At 38.9% G+C, this 24,108-nt stretch overlaps 1 protein-coding gene across 3 annotated transcripts in view; it reads right to left on the minus strand.

Annotated features, from left to right (window-relative positions):
* Positions 1-750: 750 nt before the first annotated feature.
* Positions 751-24,108, minus strand: part of LOC101849234 — a 37,983-nt gene continuing 14,625 nt past the window's right edge. The window contains exons 2-11 of one of the 3 annotated variants that reach the window (XM_013087262.2): positions 22,207-22,375; positions 21,781-21,929; positions 21,017-21,134; positions 17,026-17,084; positions 15,180-15,296; positions 14,445-14,531; positions 10,670-10,739; positions 8,619-8,705; positions 6,390-6,410; positions 751-1,070 (exon numbers count right to left, since the gene is read on the minus strand). In XM_013087262.2, the coding sequence (XP_012942716.1) occupies positions 1,003-1,070; positions 6,390-6,410; positions 8,619-8,705; positions 10,670-10,739; positions 14,445-14,531; positions 15,180-15,296; positions 17,026-17,084; positions 21,017-21,134; positions 21,781-21,929; positions 22,207-22,375 (945 nt within the window). In that variant the 3' untranslated portion in view covers positions 751-1,002. The remainder of the gene's footprint in view (positions 1,071-6,389; positions 6,411-8,618; positions 8,706-10,669; positions 10,740-14,444; positions 14,532-15,179; positions 15,297-17,025; positions 17,085-21,016; positions 21,135-21,780; positions 21,930-22,206; positions 22,376-24,108) is intronic. The other 2 variants (XM_035972048.1, XM_013087264.2) reach the window with 2 other exon arrangements.

Here is a 24,108-nt window from a genome sequence, read left to right on the forward strand (position 1 = left end):
AGAAGGAGGGGAGATAAAGATGACAGATGTTTGATAGGAAAGAAGAAGCAAACCACACCAGAGCACCCACCAACCACCCAGTGACTGCAGGAGTGCCAATAAGAAAAGTACTTCCTTTCACGATATTAACCGTTATCCCTTTAAATTTTGATATTAGGCTTTCCAATTTGTCCAGCATATTCCTATTACCTAATACTTTTTTGTACAGTCAAATGAGGATTTGTAGTTCATCCCTATGAATTCGCAGACTTATACATAGGATGTTAAAAGGCAAATGTTCAAAGATGGGCTGTAAATGTTTTGTAAAGTATTAAAACTAACTTCCACAGAATGAACAATAAGTAAATCTCATCTCCAGCGAGTAATACCATCCTTATTCAACTGACGCTATTTTTACAGGTATTCATGATCACCTCGATACGTACAGTGAGGTACATCAAATAAAACTCAATTAGAAATGTCAACGCCGACAAGATATAACTCTATATTAAATTTGTACAATGACAGCATTCAATCAGAGCACCTACCTATCATATCAAGGCTCACAATACATTTCTCAGATTTCTGCACAAAACTCTTGAGGCCCAGGCATACAATATTATGTATTACACAGATACATTGTTCTTGTTTTCTATTAAAGAATTTAAGTTTATGACAAATACTTCACATTCTAAAAACAAATATAACAAATCATGCATAATTCTCACAATGGCTGACAAAAAGTCACTTAGAAAAGAGCAACTTACCCCGACCCAATCCTCTAGTCTAAAAACGAATTTAAACCAACAAAAGTCTACTCAATCAAACAAGTCCAGTTTCAGTCTCTGAGAATTATTTACATTGAAAATATCATTGTAAATGGTTCAAAAAGATCCTCAGCCCCCTCCTAACAAAAAACCCCCCAACAAACAACAAACAACAAAGCAGCAGTCTCAGAGAAGCTGCACATAATCAAAATATCCTGATGAGGGTTGTAAGTCGGTTCTGTGTTGGCATCCACATCTATCTGGGGCTCCAGCTGGATCTGCTGCCTGACAGGAGTCCTGTGTTTTCATTGGCAATCAGCTGAGCTAGAAAAAACATAGAACAAGAAAGAGACATAAATATCAACTTCTTGATTGCATAAATTAAGTGATGATGGTCGTCAAAAATGAGTGACAAATTTTGCTGCAGTGTTCGTTTCAAAGGTTTAATGGGTACTTGATTAACTACCAAGTAAGGAAGCCTACCCCCCCCCACCAAATGCAAAAACAAGTTTTCTTTATATCTTTTTTGCCCCCACTAAATGAACAAAAGATTACTTGGAACTTTAAATTATCATAATGCATTTAGAAAAAAAGGACTTTTCTTTTTTCAAAAAAATGAAATGATTTCTGAGGGAGATGATTCTGAATGTAATTATTATTTCAATTTCATAAAAAACTAACTACTGTCTTCCAATAGCATTCCCCCCTTTTCTGAGAAAGAGAGTCTTATTTATCATTATTTAACTATGAACAAAAAAGCCTTTAAAATTTCAGAGCGTATTCTCTTAGATACTAAACAGTTATTATTAAATTATACAGTTACACATGATACATGCCTATAATTCATTTGTGCAGTATAGCAATGTTAATTGTATTTGTATTTTGAGAGGAAGCAAAAATAACAATAGAAAGCAGCACAAGACAGAAGGAAAGTTGAAAACAAGCAAATGAATAATAAAGTTTCTACAGTAGAAAATGCTTACATATGAGGCATCATGGTCAAATCAGGCGCCCATCAAAATAACCAAATAGGAGAAACAGGCTTTTTCCTGCCAGTCAGGCAATCTTTATCAAATTTTAGTTTTTTGGCTCAACCCCTTTTATGTCCATTTTAAGACACGTTTCCATGTGAATTTTACTGAAAAACTTCGATTAAAGGCACAAAATATGTCATTTTTCTGTTGCCAAGACTCTTCAGCTACTGGAGTAAGAAACTGTAGCGGTCAATTTCTCGCTAATTTCACTACTGAAACCAGGCGACTTCTCCTCTTTCAATCGCAAATATCTTGACTTCTATTCCAAATAGATGGGTATTTGTTATTCAAAGCAAGGCAATTAAATAAGCTCTTAGATGATACCAATAACTCCACATGCCAAATTGACGAGCGCCTGATTCCTCCGCGCCGGGACATATATTGTTGGCAAACTGTTCAAAGCCCAGAAAGCAATTTTTTTTCAGGTGAGAGAAAAAAAACATTATTCTTAAATTTGTCCCTAAACTTATGTTCTCTAGCCTATTTCAGCATTAAGAGTTTAAATTTTGACAAAATATCTGAAGCATTTGCAACTTATACCATGGACTGATCAACCGCGATAATATAAAAAGATCTCAAAATTTGAACATCTAAACTACTTGCTCGGGTGGATGGATGGATATTCTTTTTCTGTCCTTTGCTAGTTCAAAGGAACAGTTGTCTGTGTTTTTTCAACCCATGATGAAACTGGCTTAGCAGACATCTATAATAGGACCACTACCCCTGGCGACTGTAGCATTCCTTGCCTTTCTTTACACTGTTTTCAAAAGTATTCTTAATCATCTATACAAACCAGGTTTTTTTTTAACCTAGTCAGCTAGTGAAAAAATCATTTTAAATTTTGAACAACAAAAAAAAAAAAAAGAAAAAAAAAAGATCAAAAACTCCAAACTGTTCCCAGTTATATGAGACTACAACAGTGCTCAGAATAATATACCTTGGAATTAGTGGTGGGAAAACACAGGAGAAATCATCGAGTCATTCATCAAACATTCTATTTGAACAAAACACAGAGCCAGATATGTTGGCATGAGTGGCAAGCATGATATCTTCAAATTAGACCAATGAACTTACCTACATCTTGCTTGTCCTTAAAATTTTCCTACTCATTTGTTTGTGTTCATAAAGAGAGGGTAGCTTGTACTTTAAAAGTGTCCACAGAAATGCGGTATTGTTATTATCATTTCTCATGCACTCAGTGACTTAATTTTATTAACATTTGTTCCAAGTCAATTTTTAAAACGATTGTTTTCTGGATAACCCTTTGCCAACATAGATAAATTTGTTAGAGAAACGCTTCCTTGCCTTGTGGAATATCAATACACCTACACATGTGACCAACAGCGAACCATGGAAGGTGCTGAGCCAGCTTCAACTGAAGCTCAAAGAGTACTATTCTTAACAATGTGTAAAGGTGCAAAGGATTAATTACACTGAAACAGTGCATTCTGAGTAACCCTTAAAAATAACAAAGCGAGAAAATAAAATGAAGCACAAAAAAAGCATCTAAAGTGATATACCACCATCCTCTTAGGAAAGCACACAGTATAGAGTTATACGTATACGGAATTACAACCTTGATAGCTCTAGGAACTCTAAGGTGTACAAAGCTGCATACATAAACAAACTTAGGATATCAAGGTTTTCAAAAGGGGTAAAAGAGGAAGACGGTCAAACCTGCTCTAACGACCACCTGTTCCAGACAATAACCTGTACAAGCGACCACTTCCCACTCCCACCCCCCCCTTGCGCTTTTTCTTTATTACTATAATGACAGTTTGTCCAAGATATCCACCTGTCTAAGACGACCACTTTTCTCTTTGACAGTGGGTGGCCATCTTGGACAATTTCAACTGTACTTACTTAATTCCCCATATTCTCAAATAACACTACAAGAAAGAAACATCTTTTTTTTCTCAAATAATACACATTTATAATAAATTACCATTAAGTCTCTTCAACACCTGCTTTCACAAAAAACTGTGCAACAAATCTGATGATTACGTAGATTATTTGAAATAAAAATACAGGGCAAATCATAGACTTAATCTTCAAGCATACACAATTAAGCTAGCCTGACCACACCAGCATCTTTACGGGAGGGACGTAACCCGAGAACTTTTTAGAGCAAAAGATGGTTGAAGCATTTCGCTTGTTCTCAGATCATACGGAATTCCAAATAGCCATACACACATGCCATAATAATAGGAAGACTACAAGGCAAAAAGAACAGTAGTCACATTGTTTCATTTTTGTTGTTGCACGCAGTGATCTTTTGTTGGGCTTCTTCCATTATATCTATCAAAATTATCTGCATCAAGAAGGGCCGAGTCACGAACTGGTGACATGTAAAACAGGCATAATATAGGGAAAGAACGACAGAAGCCTATATGATTCGGGCAAAAAAATAATAGTGGACATCCTTTTCTATGATCACTGTTCTCTTTCCCCTCTACATATTATATTTTCACACACACATATACATATATATATATGTCAGGAATCATGGTGAAATCAGGCGCTTGTCAAAACAATGAAATCAAAGAAATCTGCATTTTTTTTTAGGATGAGAAATTTTGTTCTTATTTTCTTTTTTCCGGCTCAGCACCTTTTCTGTCCCTTTGAAAATACTTTTTTCTAAGGATGGGCTGAGAAACACACATTAAAGGCACAAAAAAAAAGTAAATTTTCTGTTTCCAATGACTCTCAAGCTATGGAAGTTACCAAACTTTGGCGGCCATTTTCTCGCTAATTTTAGCTCTGAAACCAAGCGACCCTGACCTCCTTCAATTGCAAATATTTCGACTTCTATTCAACATGGACGGATATTTTTTTCACTAAAAGGAAGGCAAATGAGCAGGCTTTAAGATGATACCAATAACCCCATATGTCCAAAAATTTACCAGCGTCTGATTCCACCACGTCACGACACACACACACACACATATAATTATGCGAGGCAGCATGGTGAAATCATGCGCTCATCAAAATAATGAAATTCTGTCTGTTTGGCAATTTTTATCGAAATTTTTTTTTGACCCAACACCTTTAAGAACCATTTAATAACACATTTGTGTGTGGATCTCACTGAAAAATGTTGATTTAAGGCACAAAAATGTAAATTTTGCAGTTTCTAAGGACTCTCAAGCTTCGGAAGTCTCCAAACTTTTGCAGACTTTTTCTCCCTAATTTTACCTTTGAAACCAGAAGACCCCCACCTCCTTCAATCGTAAATTCTAGACGTCTATTCACGATACCTTTTTTTTTTACCAAAAGCAAGACAAATGAATAAGCTATAAAATGATACTAATAACTCCACATGTCCAGAAAGTGCCGAGCGCATGATTCCACAGCGTTGAGACACACACACACACATATATATATATATATATATATAAATAATATATACGTGTGTGTATGTGTGTCCCGAGCGGTGGAATCAGGCACTAGTCTATCTTTGGGGATTGTTGGGTTATTGGTATCACCTTAAAGCTTGCTTTCAATCAATAAAAGAAGTACCCGTCTATCTTGAAAAGAAGTCGATGTATTTGAGATTGAAGGAGTGGGGGTCACCTGGTCACAAAGGTGACATTAACTAAAAATGGCCATCAAAGTTAGGCGACTTCAATAGCTTAAGAGTGCTTGGAATCTTAAAATTCACTTTTTCTGTGCCTTTAATCAACCTTTCTCAGCAAGATCAACACATAAATGTGTTTTTAATAAAAGGACACATAAGGTGTTGAGCCAAAAGACCCCCCCCCCCCAAAAAAAATTTTTTTAAAAATTAGTAAGTCAGAAACAGGATGGCTTCTTTGATTTCATTATTTTGACGAGCCCCTAATTTCACTGTAATGCCTCACACACATGTGTGCATGTGCATTTGCATGTGAGTGAGTGTGCTTGAGTGTGTGTGTGAGAGTGCTTGTGTGTGTGTGTGTGTGTGTGCGTGTGTGAGTGTGTGTGTGTGTGTGTGTGTGTGTGTGTGTGTGTGTGTGTGTGTAAGTGTGTGAGTGTGAGTGTGTGTAAGTGTGTGTGTAAGTGTGTGTAGAATCAGGCGCTGGTCAATATTCGGGCATGTGGAGTCAATGACTTGTAAATTCGTTTTGCCTTTGTTGAAAAAAATACTAGTCTATCTCGAAAAGAAGTTGAGATATCTGCAATTGAAGGAGGTGGGTGAGAGGTAAAATTAGTGACAAAATGACCGCCAAAGCTTCGGGACTGGGGGGGGGGGGGGGGGTGAGAGGTAAAATTAGTGACAAAATGACCGCCAAAGCTTCGGGACTTCTAAGGCTTGGGTGTCCATGAAACTTCAAATTACATTTTTTGTGCCTTTGCTGAACGTTTTTCAGTAAGATCTACACAGAAATGTGTTCGTAAATAGCATAAAAACCAAAAATAAAAATAATAAAAATTGTCTGGCAGAAAAATTCTAGTTTCTTCTATTTTATTATTTAGATGAGCACCTGATTAACACAACAAATTTATATCAATATGGGATTTTTGGAAAATTGAAAGGAATACAAAAATTTAAAAAGGTACAAATCAAGAGGCTGGAAAGAAATCAACACCTGCACCATGACAGGGGGGGGGACAAAGAAAAGGCTCTTACATTCAAAGTTACTTCCTCTCACTGAATAAGATGACACATGAATGGAAATAATAAGTTAATAAACAGCTAAATCCACTGAAGATGAACAGATACATTTCACATAGAGGGGAACAAACCAAGCCAAACACTCGTCTTTGCCCTCAATGTTTGTAAATGGGTATTAAAAATGGCTTTTAAAAATGAAGGCAGAATGCTAATCAGTGTAACGGAAAATATAAAATAAGATAAGATATATCTTTATCGTCCAGATCCTGGAACATTGGTTTGGTGATTCACCACATACACACACAAACACACACGCACACACCCACTCACACACCCACTCACACACACAAACATGCACATGCACGCAATATGCTTGCACTCACAAACAAGCTCACAGTCACATGCATAATATAAATGAGCAGTAACATGAACAATAATAATGTTACGCTAGACACATAGTATTTTGATTTTAACTTATGGTATTCTGTGGATGCTCTGAGGTCATATGAATACTTATAACAAAAAAAGGCATCCAGACCTACGTACCCACATTAAAATACGAAATATTTCCAGCGATTCTTCTTAGGGTCTGACAAAAACATTTTTCTCTTAAATAACATGCATCTATTTTTGTATGGCTCACTCATAACGATGTATACGCATGTGTGTGAGATAAAAAAGACAGTGTGTGTGTGTGTTTGTGTGTGTGTTTGTGTGTGTGTTTGAGTGTGTGTGTGTTTGAGACTATGTGAGTGTGTGTGTGTGTGTGTGAGTGTGTGTGTGTGTGTGTGTGTGTGTGTAAATGAGCGCATGTTTGTGTGAGTGCTTGCGTGCGTGTGTGCGTGCGTGCGCGTGTGTGCATGCACATGTGTGTGTGAGTTTGTGTGTGTGTGAGTGTGTGTGTGTGTGTGTGTGTGTGTGTGTGTGTGTGTGTGTGTGTGTGTGTGTGTGTGTGTGTGTGTGTGTTTGTGTGTGCATGTGTGTGCATGAGCACATGTGTGTGAGAGTGTGTGTGTTCTAATATCTCAAACCTGCGACGAAATATTCTCAGACTTGCTTTCACACTCATTCACGAGATAATTTTCTAATGTAATGGATTTATATTATTTTATGCTAAGATTTCACTAAAAACTGACCTTCATTATCCCTATATTTCTTTTTTTTTTTTTTTTAAAAGATCATGAAAATGGCAATCATATCTGTACTTTTCAAAGCAGAAATGTCAAGTCAACAGTACTTTTCGAAATAAAAGGCATCAAAATTTTGTCCAAAATGTCACTAAAACGAGACAATTGAGTCCAATCGGAGCCTACAGAGAGAGTCAGCACAATTACAGCCAGAGTTCTACAGGCACAGATCCAGACAGTGACAAAGGAAAAAAAAAGGGCTAGAGAACTTTGCGGGGTCTCAAAATTGTTCGCTCCATTTTCAGCCCAATCTGACATTGTGTCCTTGGGAAGGACCCTTTGATATGAATTTTCCCATTTGGCTCAGTCCTGTTGGAGTTGGATATTAAAATTCGGAAGTCCAGCCTCGACTTTAATAACCTTACAGCGTTGCAAGGGCCATTAATGCTAAACAATTCGTTTAAAGTTGTTTGCCAGTGTCTGAAAGTACTGGTTATAGATACTTTTCAGAGTATACTGAGGGGCATGTATGTTTCAAAATCTTGACTTTAATAGATTTCAAGAGGCTTACATCTATCGTCTGAACTCAATGTCCCATATTTCATTTCAACACGAATTTAACCCATTAAATTCCACTGTCCCTAAACCCCGGAATTTGTAAGGTCATGCCCAGTTAAAAATGCCTTCATTGTGTGAGACACAAGCTAAAGTGATAAAACACAATGGCTTTTTTCACTGACAAAAATGAGGGAACATGCAACAGGGTAAAACTTTTTTTAAAAAAGGGAAATATAACGTGAAAAACAACATTACTGCAGATTATCTAAAAGAAGAGCTGGTGGATTGTAAAAATAAAAGAGTTCTTCGGTCAAATTTATGAGATAAGCAACACATAGTTTGCTTTCTCACAATTAAAATATCACCCCAAAAAAGAAGTCATAAAAACAATGAAAAAATACACCACACTTCTAAATTTTTTTGTACGGATAAAACCATGGGTAGAGGTAAGAAACCGTGATACACCCATATAAACTAGGAACAAAAGATTCCAAAAGAAGTATCAAACATGGGTAACAATATGGTATGAGCATAGCATATGAATACCAAGCACGCTTACCTCTCTCCTTCAAGCCCTTGCCAAAGTTTTTGTACACATAGACCAGCTCCACCATGCCCATGAGCCAAACGAGGAGCCCAAGAGTCACTGGGGGTTAAGGATTGGAAATGTTTTACAGCCAAACAGAAACTGGGGGTGAAGGATTATAAACATTCCACAGCCAGACAGACACTTACGGCTAATATTTGTAAATATTTCATCGCCAGACAGACTCTGGGGGTTAATGATTGTAAATATGTCATGCTTATATAGAATCAGGGAATAAATGATCGTAAACATTTTAAATCCAGACTGAGTCTGGGGTGGTTAATCATTGTAAATATAGCCCATGATCAGACATATAATGACAGGGGTTAATGATTGTAAAAAACACAGAATTCTCACATAGAATCTGAGACTTATAGTTATAAATGTGCACCGACCAAGTGAGTTACTTCTCGCAATCTACGAATACAGACATCCACCCAAAATAGACACATCAAATTTGTAGATTTTAAACTGTCAGCATTTTTCAAAAACATGAAAATGTGTTTTATCATTTCATATAATAAATTGTTCAAGCCCAAGCTATAAATTTCACATATCGAATCTGTGTCCATAGGGCTACACTCCGAAAACTAACTCTTTTCGTCAGCACAACTCAAAAATGTTTCATGCCCAAACACACATTGCAACAATTACGATCATTAAGGAGCTGAAAAAACTCAAGGTCTGTGGAACACTACATCCAAGGATAAAAACAAAGTTACTCCACATTATATGAAGTGAATTTACGCGATGCGCTTTATCAAACAATATCTCCAATGTTTTTCAGTTACAAGCAGTAGGAAGCGGCGAGCCAACAGCTGACCCTATTGTTTTGTTTCGTTCAAAAATTGGTGAAATTATTTGTGATACTTTTTTAGTTGTAACGGACTAAGTCAGTCATCCCAGCATTGCGACAGATGATTTTATTACAAATTGGGTGCAAAAAAAATTGCGTAACCTCCAGACATAGCCATTTCAAAATAATTATAAAATAAAAACTATTCGGACTAATTAGATGCAGTTTTCTTTTTATGTTGCATTTTAAAAAATTATGATAGTTTCCAGTCTCTTTGAGGTCAATGATTCAATATACCCCAAAATTGTCAGGCAGCAATGGTTGTCGGGTGAAAAATACCTCAGACTGTTGAATTAAAGGCACTCTACACTTCCCTACAAAGGAATTGAACCGACATCTTTTTACATGCACAGTGAAGAGCCTATCCTGTATACCATAGCAAGTGCCATTCAGGATAGTCTATTATTCATCACTGTCTCAGCACTCATTTCAAAGAATCTTACAAGACCTCAATTTTTCCTTCTTTATTTATGCATTTGTCATTTACAGCATGCTTAAAGTTAAAGCTATTTTCAATTTATCTTGCTTCAAAGATAACATATTAGAGTCTTAGTGCGACACTACCTTGCCCCCCTCATTTTCGTATAATCATGCAGTTCTCCCCCCTCCCCCAACACCCCCCCCCCCCTGCTAATACTAGTATAGACCAGATGCCATCAAGCGTATCTTGAATTGTAGCTTAGCTGTGCCTCTTGAAATCCACTTAAAAACACGGTCTGCCTAAGATTCCACTTTTATTCGGTTTCCTGATGACTAGGTTCATAGGCAGAGATGAGATTTTCTATATTCACCCCTAATATATTAGCATTTAGAAAATAATTTTGCGATGTGATACAGAAAATCCTAAGAACAAGAAATATAAATATATATATTTATTGTCCAGATCCTGGCACACTGCTCTGCTGTTTCACCACGCACACACACGCATATGCACATGCTTACACACATGCTTGTGCACACCCATATACACACCAACTTTTCACACATCCTTTCTTCCACACACATCGGTGCACAAAACCATAATAATACAATAGCATGCTTGCACTTATGAACAGGCTCACAGTCAGATGCATGATATAAATGAAAAGTAATTATAAACATTAATAGTGAAGTACAGAGCGAAGAAAACACACCAGGTCGCAACCGATCGGCGCCCACTAATACATACCAGCAGCAATAAGAGAGTAGACAATGGTGTCCTCTGTGGGCACTGAATCGTCCCGGAGATTAATATACTCCTGGGGATTAGCAAGATTTACACACAGTAATTTTTGGGGGAGACATTGCTGTTCAGTCACTACAACTACTGACTAGTGAACAAAAATGAACTCCAATGCTATAGAAAGTTTACAAGAAAAGTAATAGGTACAGAAGACTGCAATGCATTCACAATGTATAACCATACAGTGGCTAAGGGAGTAGTGAGTTCAGACTCAAAAATAACGTCAAGCAAGTGTTGGTGACACGTGGTTTAGTTTTGTGGTCACTGGGATGTGTCCTTGAGCAAAGCACAACAACACTAGCTCAAAAGAGTGCTGCACAGTGGCGACCAGCAATGGCATGTTTGTGACATTGTTCTGTATTGGTGTATTGAGTATTTATGAATGAATATATTTATGTAGGTATTTATAATTATATATGTTTGTATATAGGTATGCTTGACATTGCCACCCAAATTTCCCCTCGCGATCAATAAAATGTTATTATTATTATTATTATTATTATTACATCAAAAGAGAATTCAAAGCTTTGAATGAATGAGGAGAGTGCTCAGGTAAGTACGTTTAGAAGGAAAATTTCAATAAAATGCACAAAAGTCAATAATGGAGATGCTTTCATATTTTGGAAACTGCCGTCCAAGTTCCTGATTGATAGTAAATGTTTCATGCAAACGTAGACACAATAACAATATAGAATGTTTAGAAGGCAGTCAGCTTGATCCTGACTGTCAGGGCCTGCTTGGTTTGCATCCCAGGAGACAGATGGACATTCTCGATAAAATGATAATAGATAGCATTTGTACCGGTAAAGCGCAAATTCCCACAGACCAGCAAGCTCTATGCGCTTCACAATCTATACTATTATCCCAGCAGACCTGATAGCATTCTGAAACAATCTCAACTTCCTGGGAAGCATACAGTGCAAGTTGCCATTTTATAGGTGCTAAAACACTAACATACTGAGAAGATCTTTCATTGTCTATGGCTGGGTAACCATTCACACCTACGTAAAGTGAGGAAAATTCATGTAAAGCGCCTATCCCAAGGACACAATCGTCTTATGGACTCCATCTTGCAGGACATTTCAGGCGCATTCATCTATCTGGATGATATACTCATTGCCAGCTCATCAGCAGCTCAACATAGTAAAGATATACGGCAAGTTTGCAAAAGACTCGAAGAAGCGGGCCTAGATGTTAGGTTAGAAAAATGCGTGTTTGGAGTGACCGATATCGAATCTTCCCTACTCCCTTCCAAAGTCAAAGCTATAGAAGAATTCCCACAGCCAACCACCTACAAAGCACTCCAGGAATTTCTGGGAATGCTAAACTTCTACCATCGCAATCTACCTCAAGCTGCATTAGTACTACATCATCTCTACGAAGCTCTGAAGGGAGAAAAGAAGAAAACAAAATTTTGCTGGACGTAACAGATGACTACAGCCTTCCAGGCCAGCAAACGCATGCTTGCCGACTGCACTCTCCTCTCGCATCCAAGAACAAACGTTCCCATCGCCTTAACCATCGACGTGTCAGATCACGCGGTCAGCGCTGTCTTCGAACAATATGTCGATGAGGCCTGGCAACCTTTAGCATTTTCCAGCAGACAACTTCGAGAGCCAGAAAAACGGTACAGCACATATGATCAAGAGTTATTAGGACTCTATCTTGCCGTCTGTTACTTCTGATTTTTGCTTGAGGGTAGGTGCTTCACAGCATTCACCGATCATAAACCTCTGGTGGATGCTACGTCCAAGTTATCCCCACCCTGGTCAGCTCGCCAGCAACGTCACCTGACATTCATCTCAGAATTTACCACGGACATATGGCACATTTCAAGGAAGGAAAACGTTGTTGCAGACTGTTTGTCCCGAGCCATTTTCCAGACCACATTGGGACTGGACTGCAAAACAATTGCTGAAGCCCAATGCACTGACACCTCTTCTCCAGATGACAGCGCCTCTTCCCCAGGAATGCGTGCAGTTTCAATGGCTATCGAATCCGGAGGACCAGAACTGCTGTGTGACATTTCGACCAGACATCCTAGACCAATTGTACCTCCAGCATTTGGTCGACAGGTCTTCGATTTGTTTCATAGCCACTCCCACACAGGAAGGAAGACTACAGTCCGCCTGATATCCCAGAGATTTGTTTGGCATGGGCTAAGGGAGGAAGTCAGCAAGTGGGCAAAGGAATGTACGGACTGCCAAGCTTCCAAAATGCAAAAGCATACCAAGGCACCCATTGAGAAGATTTCAGAGCCTGAAAAGAGGTTCAGTCACGTTCATGTCGATCTTGTAGGTTCTTTACCCCCATCGCAGGGCTTCACTCACCTCTTCACAATCATCGAGAGAACCACACGATGGCCAGAGGCTATCCCACTCAAGGACTAGGACACCTCAACAACAGAATGTGGTCATGTGCCAATCAACCACTGGAGTGCCCGTTTTGGCATCCCCATTGACATCACATCAAACAGAGGCCCTCAGTTTACTTCTGCCTCGTGGAGAGAGATGGCCGAGCGCCTTGGTACCAATCTTCATCATACAACTGCCTATCACCCTCAATCCAAAGGACTGATTGAGCGATTCCACCGGTCCCTCAAGAGTGCTCTCAAAGCAAGACTCCAAAGCTCGAACTGGCTCGATGAACTGGGATGGGTACTGCTCGGTTTGAGTACTGTCCCAAAAGAGGACTTGGTAACTTTTGTCGCCGAGCTCGTGTATGGAGTACCACTCAGAGTACCTGGTGAAATTTTTACCAGTGACACTTCACCATTCGACCAGTCATGCAGCCTCGCCAACTTGCGATCCCAAATGCAGTCACAACTAGCCAAGGCGACATCATTGCACTGTGCACCTACCTCAAACATCCACTCGTCACTAGACACAGCCAAGTTCGTGTTCATCTGCGGCGACGCTCACCAAAAACCCCTACAGCGCCCGTATACTGGTCCGTACAAGGTTGTAGAAAGGCATGACAAAACCTTTCTTGTCAATCTAAGTGGTCACACGGAACACATCTCTGTCGACCGACTCAAACCAGCTTTTGTGGATCTGTCGAAACTAGTACGTGTTGCTCAGGCACCAAAACGTGGGCGACCTCCGTCTTCATCGCTTGTGAATTCAAGCGCAAATACTAAGAATTCAACCCAGCCTAGCCAAGCTATACAATCCGCTCCCATTACTCTACAGGATAAACAGCAAGCACGTTGGAAGGTCTCACGTTCAGGACGTACCGTGAGACCACCCCCCCCCGGTTCTAGAACCTCCTGTCATGTCAGTGCTGGAGGGGGGCCATGTAGTGACTCTCTGAACACTCAATTAACTCACAACACAGCAGCTGACATGATCATGACTTCGCACGGACTTGCGAAATGCTCACATGAAAAACACCACCTGACCCGACTGTCCTACACGGCCAGTCGAGTAGAAAACTCCGGTGAGTAAAGACCTACCTACAGTGTACTGTTTATTTTTCTTGAGTACCGAGCACATTTTACAAATAGAATTGGTCTTTCCGAAAGAAATTATAGCACATCAAAGGGAATAAGGGTTTAAAGGATAAGTGTAGGGAAACATGTATTAAAAAATGTTCTATGAAGAAGCCTGACGGTATAAGGAATGATACTGGAGAAATCCTTCTGTGCTATTCTACTGTCACAATATTCGGGTATCAAAGAAAAAAAATATTCCTCCAATGAAAGCTGTGTTATTGTACTTACATTGATAATCTTATACAGATAATACATAGGCTTGATTAACCCAAGGACAGCGAAAACTATAGCCCCTTTTTTCAGTTCCTGTCGAAGCTGAAACAGAAGTGAAAAAAACCCCAGGTCAGCCAAACTTGGAAGAAAAATTGGTTATCTAAGCTTGAATGAAGCAGAAATGTCCCAACATAATTTGCCTTGAAAATCTGAAATGCAAAGAGAAGATTTTCTTTTTAAAAAATCTATTTTAAATTAAAATCAAATAACTCTGTGTAGCATAATACCCAAGTGCAAATGTTGATGTGGCTTTAATCACAGCAAAATTTCTGAAAATTATACATTAGAAGAAATAGTAAGATGTCAATTTTACTCTTGCACTAATATTTTTACAACATGGTTTTATTTCAACAAGACCAGTGTCTTTAGACAAGTCCCTTATAAGGTCAAACAGAAAAAGTCTATGTCAAATCGTCATCAACATTGGAAGCATCAGTCTGAAAACTTTCAACCTAGAAAAATATATGTGTACATTGTTTGTAAAATAATATATTTTGAATAATATAATATACCATATAAATTTGCCTATAATAATAATATAAGAGATCTGTGAAAAAAAATACCCCCATCCCCAATCCCCATATTATACACATAGCATGAAGCCATGATTAGGACCAAAAGAGGTGAAGTAATCCCAAATACACTATTCCCTGAAGCCATTATGTAAGTAAAAGCTGTGTTGGTACTCACAGAAATCCAACCCAGAAAACACCAGAAGAGTGAGTATGGCAGCCCTATAGCCAGAGATATTGTTTCCACAAGAGAAACGTTTGTTCCATCTTTCAAAGCCAAGATGACGATGCTACACTGAGAAGGAAAACAAGGCAAAGCATACAGAAAAAGGACAAAAATGATGATCCTAGCGCAGGACAAACAAACTGCTACATTTCGAAACATTTTGCCCCTCTTTATTTCTATTGAAGAAAACATGACACCCCCGGGGGACAAAAGAAGAGGGGGTGGGGGGGTGGGGTGGGGGGGGGAGACCCACTATGCCAGGACCCTTTTTGGTACTAAATCTAAAAATGACAAAAACGTCACTAAACAGGTCATTAAATCAAAACAAGTGAACCTATTTTGATAGTTCTTCATCTAATGAATGAACTCCCAGTAAAAGAGGCCTGTTTATGTCGAAAAGTAATTTGACGTCGAAGTCGCCGTAAAGGAATGTGCCCGAGCCGCTGTCAGTGGCTCACTGGCACAGGGGTTCCGACTGCGAGCCGTTGGGAGCAGCTTGCCGGAGATAAAGAGTTAACAATATAAATGTTCACAATTATTGTTATGCATATGACTGGGAGTCTGTTTGTTTAATGTTAGTGCAAACATCCTATTGTATTATGTTTATGTGCACAGTGTGTCTTAAGGAGAGGATGTGTGAGAGAGTGCGTACGGGTGTAGGTGTGTGTGTGTGTGTGTGTGTGTGTGTGTGTGTGTGTGTGTGTGTGTGTGTGTGGGTGTGTGTGTGTATGTGTGAGTGTGTGTGTGTGTGTGTGGGCGTGCGTGCGTGCCTGTGTGCATGAATGTGCGTGTGTGGTGTAAACACCACACTAAAGTGCCAGGATCTGGACAATAAGATGTACCTTTTCTATCTTATCTCATCTTATCTTGTCTTAACTTAATATAAAATATCCCCAGAAGAACTGAACACTTCAGACCTGTACTTACCTCGTCTGGAACCTCAAATTTACACGGTTCTATTAATTCCGTAAACAAGTCTTTTGCAGAGGCTCCTTTTTTAATACATATAATAATCTTTCACCTTCTCAGGTATATTTTCAATTTTTAAAAAACCCAAACATTTTTGCCTTTTCCCCTTCCTGTGTGTATTATTACATTAATGTCGCTGCTTTCCTGCCTCTTCTCACATTAAAACTGTGTTTCAGACTGATAGAGCACTTCCTGAGACATATTTTTTTGTTTTACAGCACTTGCAACACGATAAGGACATATAAGACTAGGTACTACAAGAGTCTAACAAACATAGAAAAGAAGGAGGGAAGATACGGACAATAGATATTTGATAGGAAAGAAAGAGCAAACCAGACCAGAGCACAGAGACAGAAGATGCAAAGTGTCCAAATGAGGCTAAAAAACAAACTGCCTTTAAAAAATACGTAGCCAGCCACGTATTTCTACAGTTACTTTGAATACTGCAGAACACATTTTCGGAGGGAGGGATGAAAAAAAGGGATGACGGACGAAAATTGTTTTGAAATCACAATTTTTACCAGAACATGGAATAATCATAGCACTGAAGTCAGTTTTTACATTGTTCAAAAACAATGTCTTAAAAGGCTGCAAGACCAACTCATAAACACTCTAGAAAGCAAACATTAACATCTTGAACAAAATTCTACAACAGACTACATTCTTTCACAAAAGGAAAGAGTGTATTATAAGACAGTGTTGTGACAAAGCAGTATAATGAAGTAATCTGTAGAAGACCAAATATTTTTACATACAGGAATTTAATATACAGGAATAAAAACACAGAGAAAAGTCAAATCAACAGTAAAAGAGGAAACAAAAAACTTACAGAAGCTTGTAGATCAAATTTGAGAAGACAAGAAAAAATTGCAGCTTGTCTGTACAGCTCTGAAAAGAAAATGATGCAATGCATGTTTAATTGTTTGTTTGAGTTGAGAAGAACAACGACACAATAATGGTAATTTACTTCTAGGGAAAAAATTAAAACAGACAGACGGACAGTTACTTCTAGACATCATCAGGGGGTCAAATATAGTGAACATAGCCACAAAATATAGAAGGAATGAAAGCAGATTTCCATGACATATATCATATAGACACGGCAGTATGAAAAATCCTTCATGTTTTTTAAGACTTTCTTGATTTTATCAAAGATGTTCAACATTTCATAGCAAATTTTTTAAGCTTTGTTCCGGTAAATTAGTAAAAGAACCTGTGATATTTGCAGTTTAAAAAAATGAAGGAGAGATGTTTTTAAATCCTATGAATTTCTTTCTCTACAAATAGCTTTTTAAAAATGTATTCCAACTCCACGAAAATCAAACTTGTACGTCTGCAGACTAAATATCACCTCAAACTTATTTCCAAATGAAACATAAAAGACAACTTCAACTATAGGCCTATCTGCATGACCCCTTTTGTTCTCCTCCCAGTTATCATGTCCCCATATGTGTCGTGATGCAGTGGAACCAGATGTTCATCAATTTTCGGGCACGTGGAGTTATTGGTATCGTTTGACTCGCTTTCGATGAATAAAATACCAATCTATCTTGAATAGAAGTTGAGACATATATGCGATTAAAGGAGGTGGGGTCCCCTGGTCTCATAGGTAAAATTAGCCAGAAAATGGCTGCCAAGATTTGGTGACTTCCAAAGCTTTAGAGTGGTTGGAAACTGAAATTGTACATTTATTGTGCCTCTAATCAACGTTTTCTCAGAAATGTGTTTTTAAATGGACATAAAAGGCGTTGAGCCAACAAACAAAAATTTGATAAAAATTGACAAAACGGCGGAAATTTGCCAGTTTCTTTGATTTCATTATTTTGATGAGTACCTGATTCCACCACGTCCTGACACATATAAATTTAAGAGCATAGGTTAAAAATATTTCACAGAGTAGGACCAAAAGTGTTCAGCAACCTGACCTTTCATTTGTATTATCTTCCAATATTGGAACCGTTCGTAGTTCATAGCATGCTCTTTTAAAACCTTTAATCCACTTTAAAGTAAACTTTTCTTTCGAGAAAGTATGGAAAAACAGAAATAAATAAAATAATAAAATGAAACAATATTACAATTCCTGATGGCATGCATGTCTATAGAAGGAGAAAAGAATAAAATCTAATTATGGCAGAAGAGCAACAAAATATGAAATACAAACTGTAATCTTCTGCTGAGAATATATTCTGAGATCTCTAAAAATAAAATAGCATTCTTAAAAAAACCAACCCAAATAACAAGCATTTTGTCACATTGTTAGCACCTATATTAAAAGGTAAAACTCTCAAGACTGCCAGATTGGGTCAAGCGTCATCTGAGTACAACATGTAGTCTCAACGTATCTTTTGACCATACATTTTTTATCATTACAGGGATCAAATAAGAGTCCAATTTCGTGACCAGAAAGGCAAGCTAAATTTTGAAGTTAACAATAAGTGCGGTAAAAATTAAAACAAGTAATCTGAGCCACTGTCTGGTCAGACCATTAAAACTAGCAGTCACTGATACGTAAAAATCCTGATTTTAAGTGCTGAGACAGCGTGGGATGAGCTTCTGAATGCCCGCATCGTAGAAAGCTACTGCCTGTGATGTCAGCCAATGTCGAGTCTCTCCTGTGAGATCAGCGTCTGAGTCGAAGTCCTGCCTGGCCAAAAACTTTTTCAAATGTAGAAACAGATAAAAGTCACTCGGAGCCAGGTCTGGGCTGTACGATGGGTGCTTCAACTGTTCCCATCCGAAGGAGGCAATCAGGTTTTGGGTCTGTGCAGACTTGAGAGGATTTGCATTGTTGTGAAGCAGAACAATGCCATCGCTAAGCATTCCACGTCTATTGTTTTGAATCGCTCTACGCAGTTTTTTGAGTGTGTTGCAGTACACATCAGAGGTTAATTGCCTTCCCATTTTCCCAAAATTCTACTAAAGGAACTCCTTGCCTGTCCCAAAACACTGTACACATGACTTTTTTTCCTGACACGGCCTCCTTGAACTTTTTGGGCAGGGGCGAATCCGTATGCTTCCACTGCATCGACAGCTGTTTTGACTCGGGCTCGGAGTGGGGCAACCAGGTCTCATCCCCTGTCACAATATGAGAAAGAAAGTCATCTCCTTCATCACTGTAACGTGTCAGGAATGTCAATGTGCTGGCAGCCTGTTGATCCTTATGCACTTGTGTCAGCTGTTTGGGTATCCAGTGTGAGCACACCTTTCGATAACCAAATGATCAGTGACAATTTCACGCAGAAGCGACCTTGAAATCTCAGGAAAGTTTGAAGAGAGTGAGGAAAGGGTAAAATGCCTGTCTTCCTTTACCTTAATGTCAACTTTGTTTATCAAATCATTACTGACCAAAGATGGACGCCCACTCCTGGGTTCATCATGCACATTTTCTCGTCCCTCTTTGAACATGCAAACCCATTTCCGCACCATGCTTTCGCCCATTGCATTTTCACCATACACTTCAGAAATCTGCAAATGAATGTCACTAAGCTTCGTGTTCTTTCCAGTCAGAAAACGAATAACCGACCGGATTTCACTGTCAGCAGCATAATTTTCAATCTTGGAAGACATGTTGAAGCTTCAAAAGGGGGCACGATGTTTGACACAAAATGTGGCTGTGTAAACTGGCGGGGAAAAAACTGGGTGAGATGTTTTACAAGCGTTGTAGATTGTTGTTTACAATGGCAAGATGGAAACTAAAGGCTCATTCCGGTTCAGTACAGAACACATCAGTTCACCATGGTGCAAAATCTGGAATATCCTCACCCAGTTCAGAGAGATGTGAAAACAGTACTTACTTTCTGGATGTCCCTCGTATTTACTTTGAATTTGACCCCCAAATAAAATTTGGGACACTGTAATCCCCTGATCTTTAGTGGTCGCAATTTACTGAAAACATTTAATGGCATGTAAACAAAAGGCTATTCATTGCAGAGCAGAATGCTTTTTTTAAAAGATTCATTTTACTGCTGGTTACCTCAGCAACAGCGACATTTTATCTTTTTTTCTACTACCAATGGTTCGCTACCTCAGAATTACAAAGTTCTATCAGACATTTTTGGCCATTTTGAGTTTCTAAAACCATGAGGTCAGAAACCAAATGTTCAATCTGCTCTATCAAAATCGTTAGAATATTCAGAGTCATTTTCATGACGTTCAAAGATTTGCATTTGAAAAATTTTGACATATCGTGAAAACAAAAATTTTGCCGTCAAATTTCTCAAAATTAGGTTTGTGCAGATAAAACGTGTTAATTCTGATGTAAAGAGTAGTTAGAGAAAAGAGCATAGACACAAATCAACATATCAGTGCTGGGAAAATGTGAGACAACAGTAGGTAGTTTTATGGCGGCAGTGCCCAACATATGACACCCCCCAAAAACGAGGCGTGTTTACTTTTGTGTGTTTAAGGCCCTTCAAATGACAAGTTGGGAATCTTAAATGTGAAGCACACTTGGGCAAATGAAGAGAGAAAGGAAAAAGCAAGGAGAGAAGGCAAGGAAAATACATCAAGTATGTATCAGGTAGGTGTATCAGAGTGAATATATTCACCAGTGTCCCAGTCTCAGTGTCATTCTATCATTTAAAAGACTGCTCATGAGTGTGTGTTTTTGTATGCGTTTGTTCGTGAGATAGAGGTGGAGGTGGAGAGATGGGGATTTGGGGGGGGGGGGGGGGGGGGGGGGGGTTTACAGAAGAAAGAAAAAAAAGTAAAGAAACAGAACCTACCAGAGGCATTCTGAAACCAACAATGGATTTACGAAAGACAGAAGTACAGTGCAAAAGTTCAAGCGATGTTGTCTTGAGCTGTAGTCTGTGACTCACTTTGTAAGTATTCTGAAGCTCCAACAATGCGAAACTCTAGGAAGCCAAAGTTTCTGGAAACTATAAAAGCCAGGATAATGTTGGGAGGAGCCATCGCACACACCATGACCACTCTGACCTGTTGGAGCAAACACACGTATAAAAACTTATTTAAATCCCCTACCATCTCATTATGGAACCAAAAGAAAAAATCATGCTTCTAAATAGCTCTAAGAAAAAAAATCACTTGAATTTAAAAAAATAAAAAATTAAGCTTTGTGAAAACTGCAGCCAAGCACTAAGAGAAAAGAAAACAGAAATGAGTTGGAATAAAAACAAAATTTCATTTGCTTGCAGTCATTTTTCTTCTCTCCACCGTTGACCCCTTCCCACACCTCGTCTCATTTGGGACACTGCAAAGTTGGCCCACGACCCCTTTGGACTGATTCTCTAAAGCTAAAGGTAAGAGAATGATAGTGAAAAGTAAGAAGTCAAAGAAACAGAGATATAAAAATAGGAAAGTCAAAGATCCTTGTCAGTAGAATCAAAACCAGTGGTATCATTGTAAGATGCTCAGAGATTTAAAAACAAAACCTCCCCCCCAAAAAAACGTCACTTCCAGGGCTGAGCACTAGGTTTCTTCTTAGGACTGAAAGGGAAACAAAAATTCTTGGAAGGTAACTGGTACCCACTAAAATCTGAATCCCAAACTTCTGTAAGTAGGCAATGTTGCGGCACGCAGTTGCCTCTAAAAGAACAGCAGCCTGCCTGTAAAACCAACGCACCAGCTTCACTGTAGTGTGGCCGTCCGGATTGATGACGAAGTACTCCAGTATGCAGTACATGACCACCACCAATATAGCTGCCATCAGGGCGTACAGCTCGTACACCCGCTCCCTCAGCACTCCATGGACCACGTAGTAGATGCAAAAACCTGTAACCAGATTACGATACCACGTCATTTTGCTATATATTCATTTCTGATGACTGAAGCTGCCCTACTACATCCAGGTCACTGATTTGTTAGTCATAAAGCCAGAAAAAAAATGTTCATCTCTTAATTCATTTAAACAAAATTATTTTTTATATTTGATAACCTTGTCCAACTAAATGCGTCGTAAGCCATTTTCTGAAGAATTCATCAAACTGGAGTGTCCTTACAGGAGCACCACAGGGGCCCACCCACCAAGGGGGCCCACCCACCACATCACCTGCATTGATCAAGAGAAGTAGGGTGAAGGTGAAGTCAGCTGACTCTGGGTCCTCACGGAGAACTGTGATCATCCGATACAGTGTCAGCCCAATTGCTGACAGGATGTTAACAGAGGACACAAAGAGGAAAATCCATTCCTTTGCAAAGAGTCCGGCAAATGTTTTGGTCTGATGAAAGAAAAGAGGGCTTCTTAAAGATACATGTACATGATTTTTTTTTTTCTGGGGACTTCCAGAAATCTTAACCTACACTAAAAGTGGGCATTGCCCTACCTATAGGAGAAGTTTGGTTTCATTGGTGTGTATAATTGTTCGGTTGTAGAGAAAACTCTCTTTGTCTTTTAAAGAAACTGAACAATGGTCCAAAAACTGTACCTTCGATTTACTCAAAACAGCATTTTTCGGGATAGCCCCCTTGAGCTTAAAAGCGACAATAATATATATATTTATATGTGTCACGACATGGTGGAATCGGGCGCTCGTCAATTTTTGGGCATGTAGAGTTATCGGTGTCATCTTAAAGTTTGTTCATTCATCTATCTCTTGATGAAAAAAATACTCATCTGTCTGTGATAAAAATCAAGATATTAGCAATTGAAGGAAGTGGGGTCACCTGATTTCAGAGGTAAAATGGCCGCCAAAGCTTGGTACTTTCCAGTGCTTTAGAGTTCTTGGAAACTGGAAATTTACCCTTTTTGAGCCTTTAATCAACGTTTTTCCAGTAAAATCCACACAGAAATGTGTTCTTTAATGGGCATGAAAAGTGTTGAGCCAAAAAACACAAATTCGATAAAAATACCAAAACCTGCGGAAAAATGTCAGTGTCTTCTTCACTTTCATTATTTTGACTAGCGCCTCATTTCACCACGCTGCCTCACATATATACCAGGTGACCAGAAGATAAGCTCGTCCAAAAAAAGCTGATAAAACCGTTAAGAATAAAGACGAAACACCAAAGTTAGCAGAAACATGGGACATCCATCCAGATTTATTCTGTATTGATAGCAATAAAATAATATGACAGCTACAAAGTTACAAGGTATCTTCCAGATACTCCCTATTTCAAGTCAAGCACATTCTGACATGCGGAGTGAAATTGACAATCAGGCGCTGACACTGCTCGGGGGAAATCTCTTTCGAGCCCTCCGTGACGGTTTCTCTCAAGTCTTGGATACTTTTGAAGGTTTCCCAAAACACCTTGTCCTTCAAACACATCAAATTTAATATTGAAAGTTCAGTGGATCGTTTGGGGTCCAGTTGTGCTCAGTCAGATGGACTAACAATAACGACAAATGAAAGGATTAAGACGGCCCGTCTACAGTGTCAGAGACCGAGACAAAATTTATGACAAAGCAATGGGCCATGCGAAAAAATAACTAGTCATCTCAGGCATGTAAATTTGGTCGTGGGCAGATAAATTAAGGTGGTCGCAGTCGTGTTGGACAGGTGACCGTGTTACATTGTTAAATTTTATAGAAAAAATGCAAGGGGGGAAATGGAAAGTAGCTGTTTGTACAGGTGGCCGTATTGTACTTTTCCTTTCACATGAGTAATACAAAGCAGTCTTAAAAGTTGGTCATGATATTAAAAATATCATTCTGGTGCTTTTGGTGGTTCACAGCCCCAACATTAAAAAATTAGGAGTGGCTAATCGCCCGATCTCCCTGCGTGTTCTGGTCTATGGGGATTTCTGCGCATGCTCCTTTAGAAATCGTGTGATCAATTGCGCATAATTCAGTCACTCAGTCACTCCTTGTCCTCCAAGTCAAGAGTCGGATTGGTTAACATGGCATGAAGATGGGACTGGCCATAACGTGTACAATAATGACTGTAATGCACCTGGTCAGCTTGAGACCCGACACAGAGAGAAAACAACAGGAATCAGTAATTCTAATAACAAA

Source organism: Aplysia californica, unplaced genomic scaffold, assembly GCF_000002075.1.
Source record: "Aplysia californica isolate F4 #8 unplaced genomic scaffold, AplCal3.0 scaffold00566, whole genome shotgun sequence".
NCBI lineage: Eukaryota > Metazoa > Mollusca > Gastropoda > Aplysiida > Aplysiidae > Aplysia > Aplysia californica.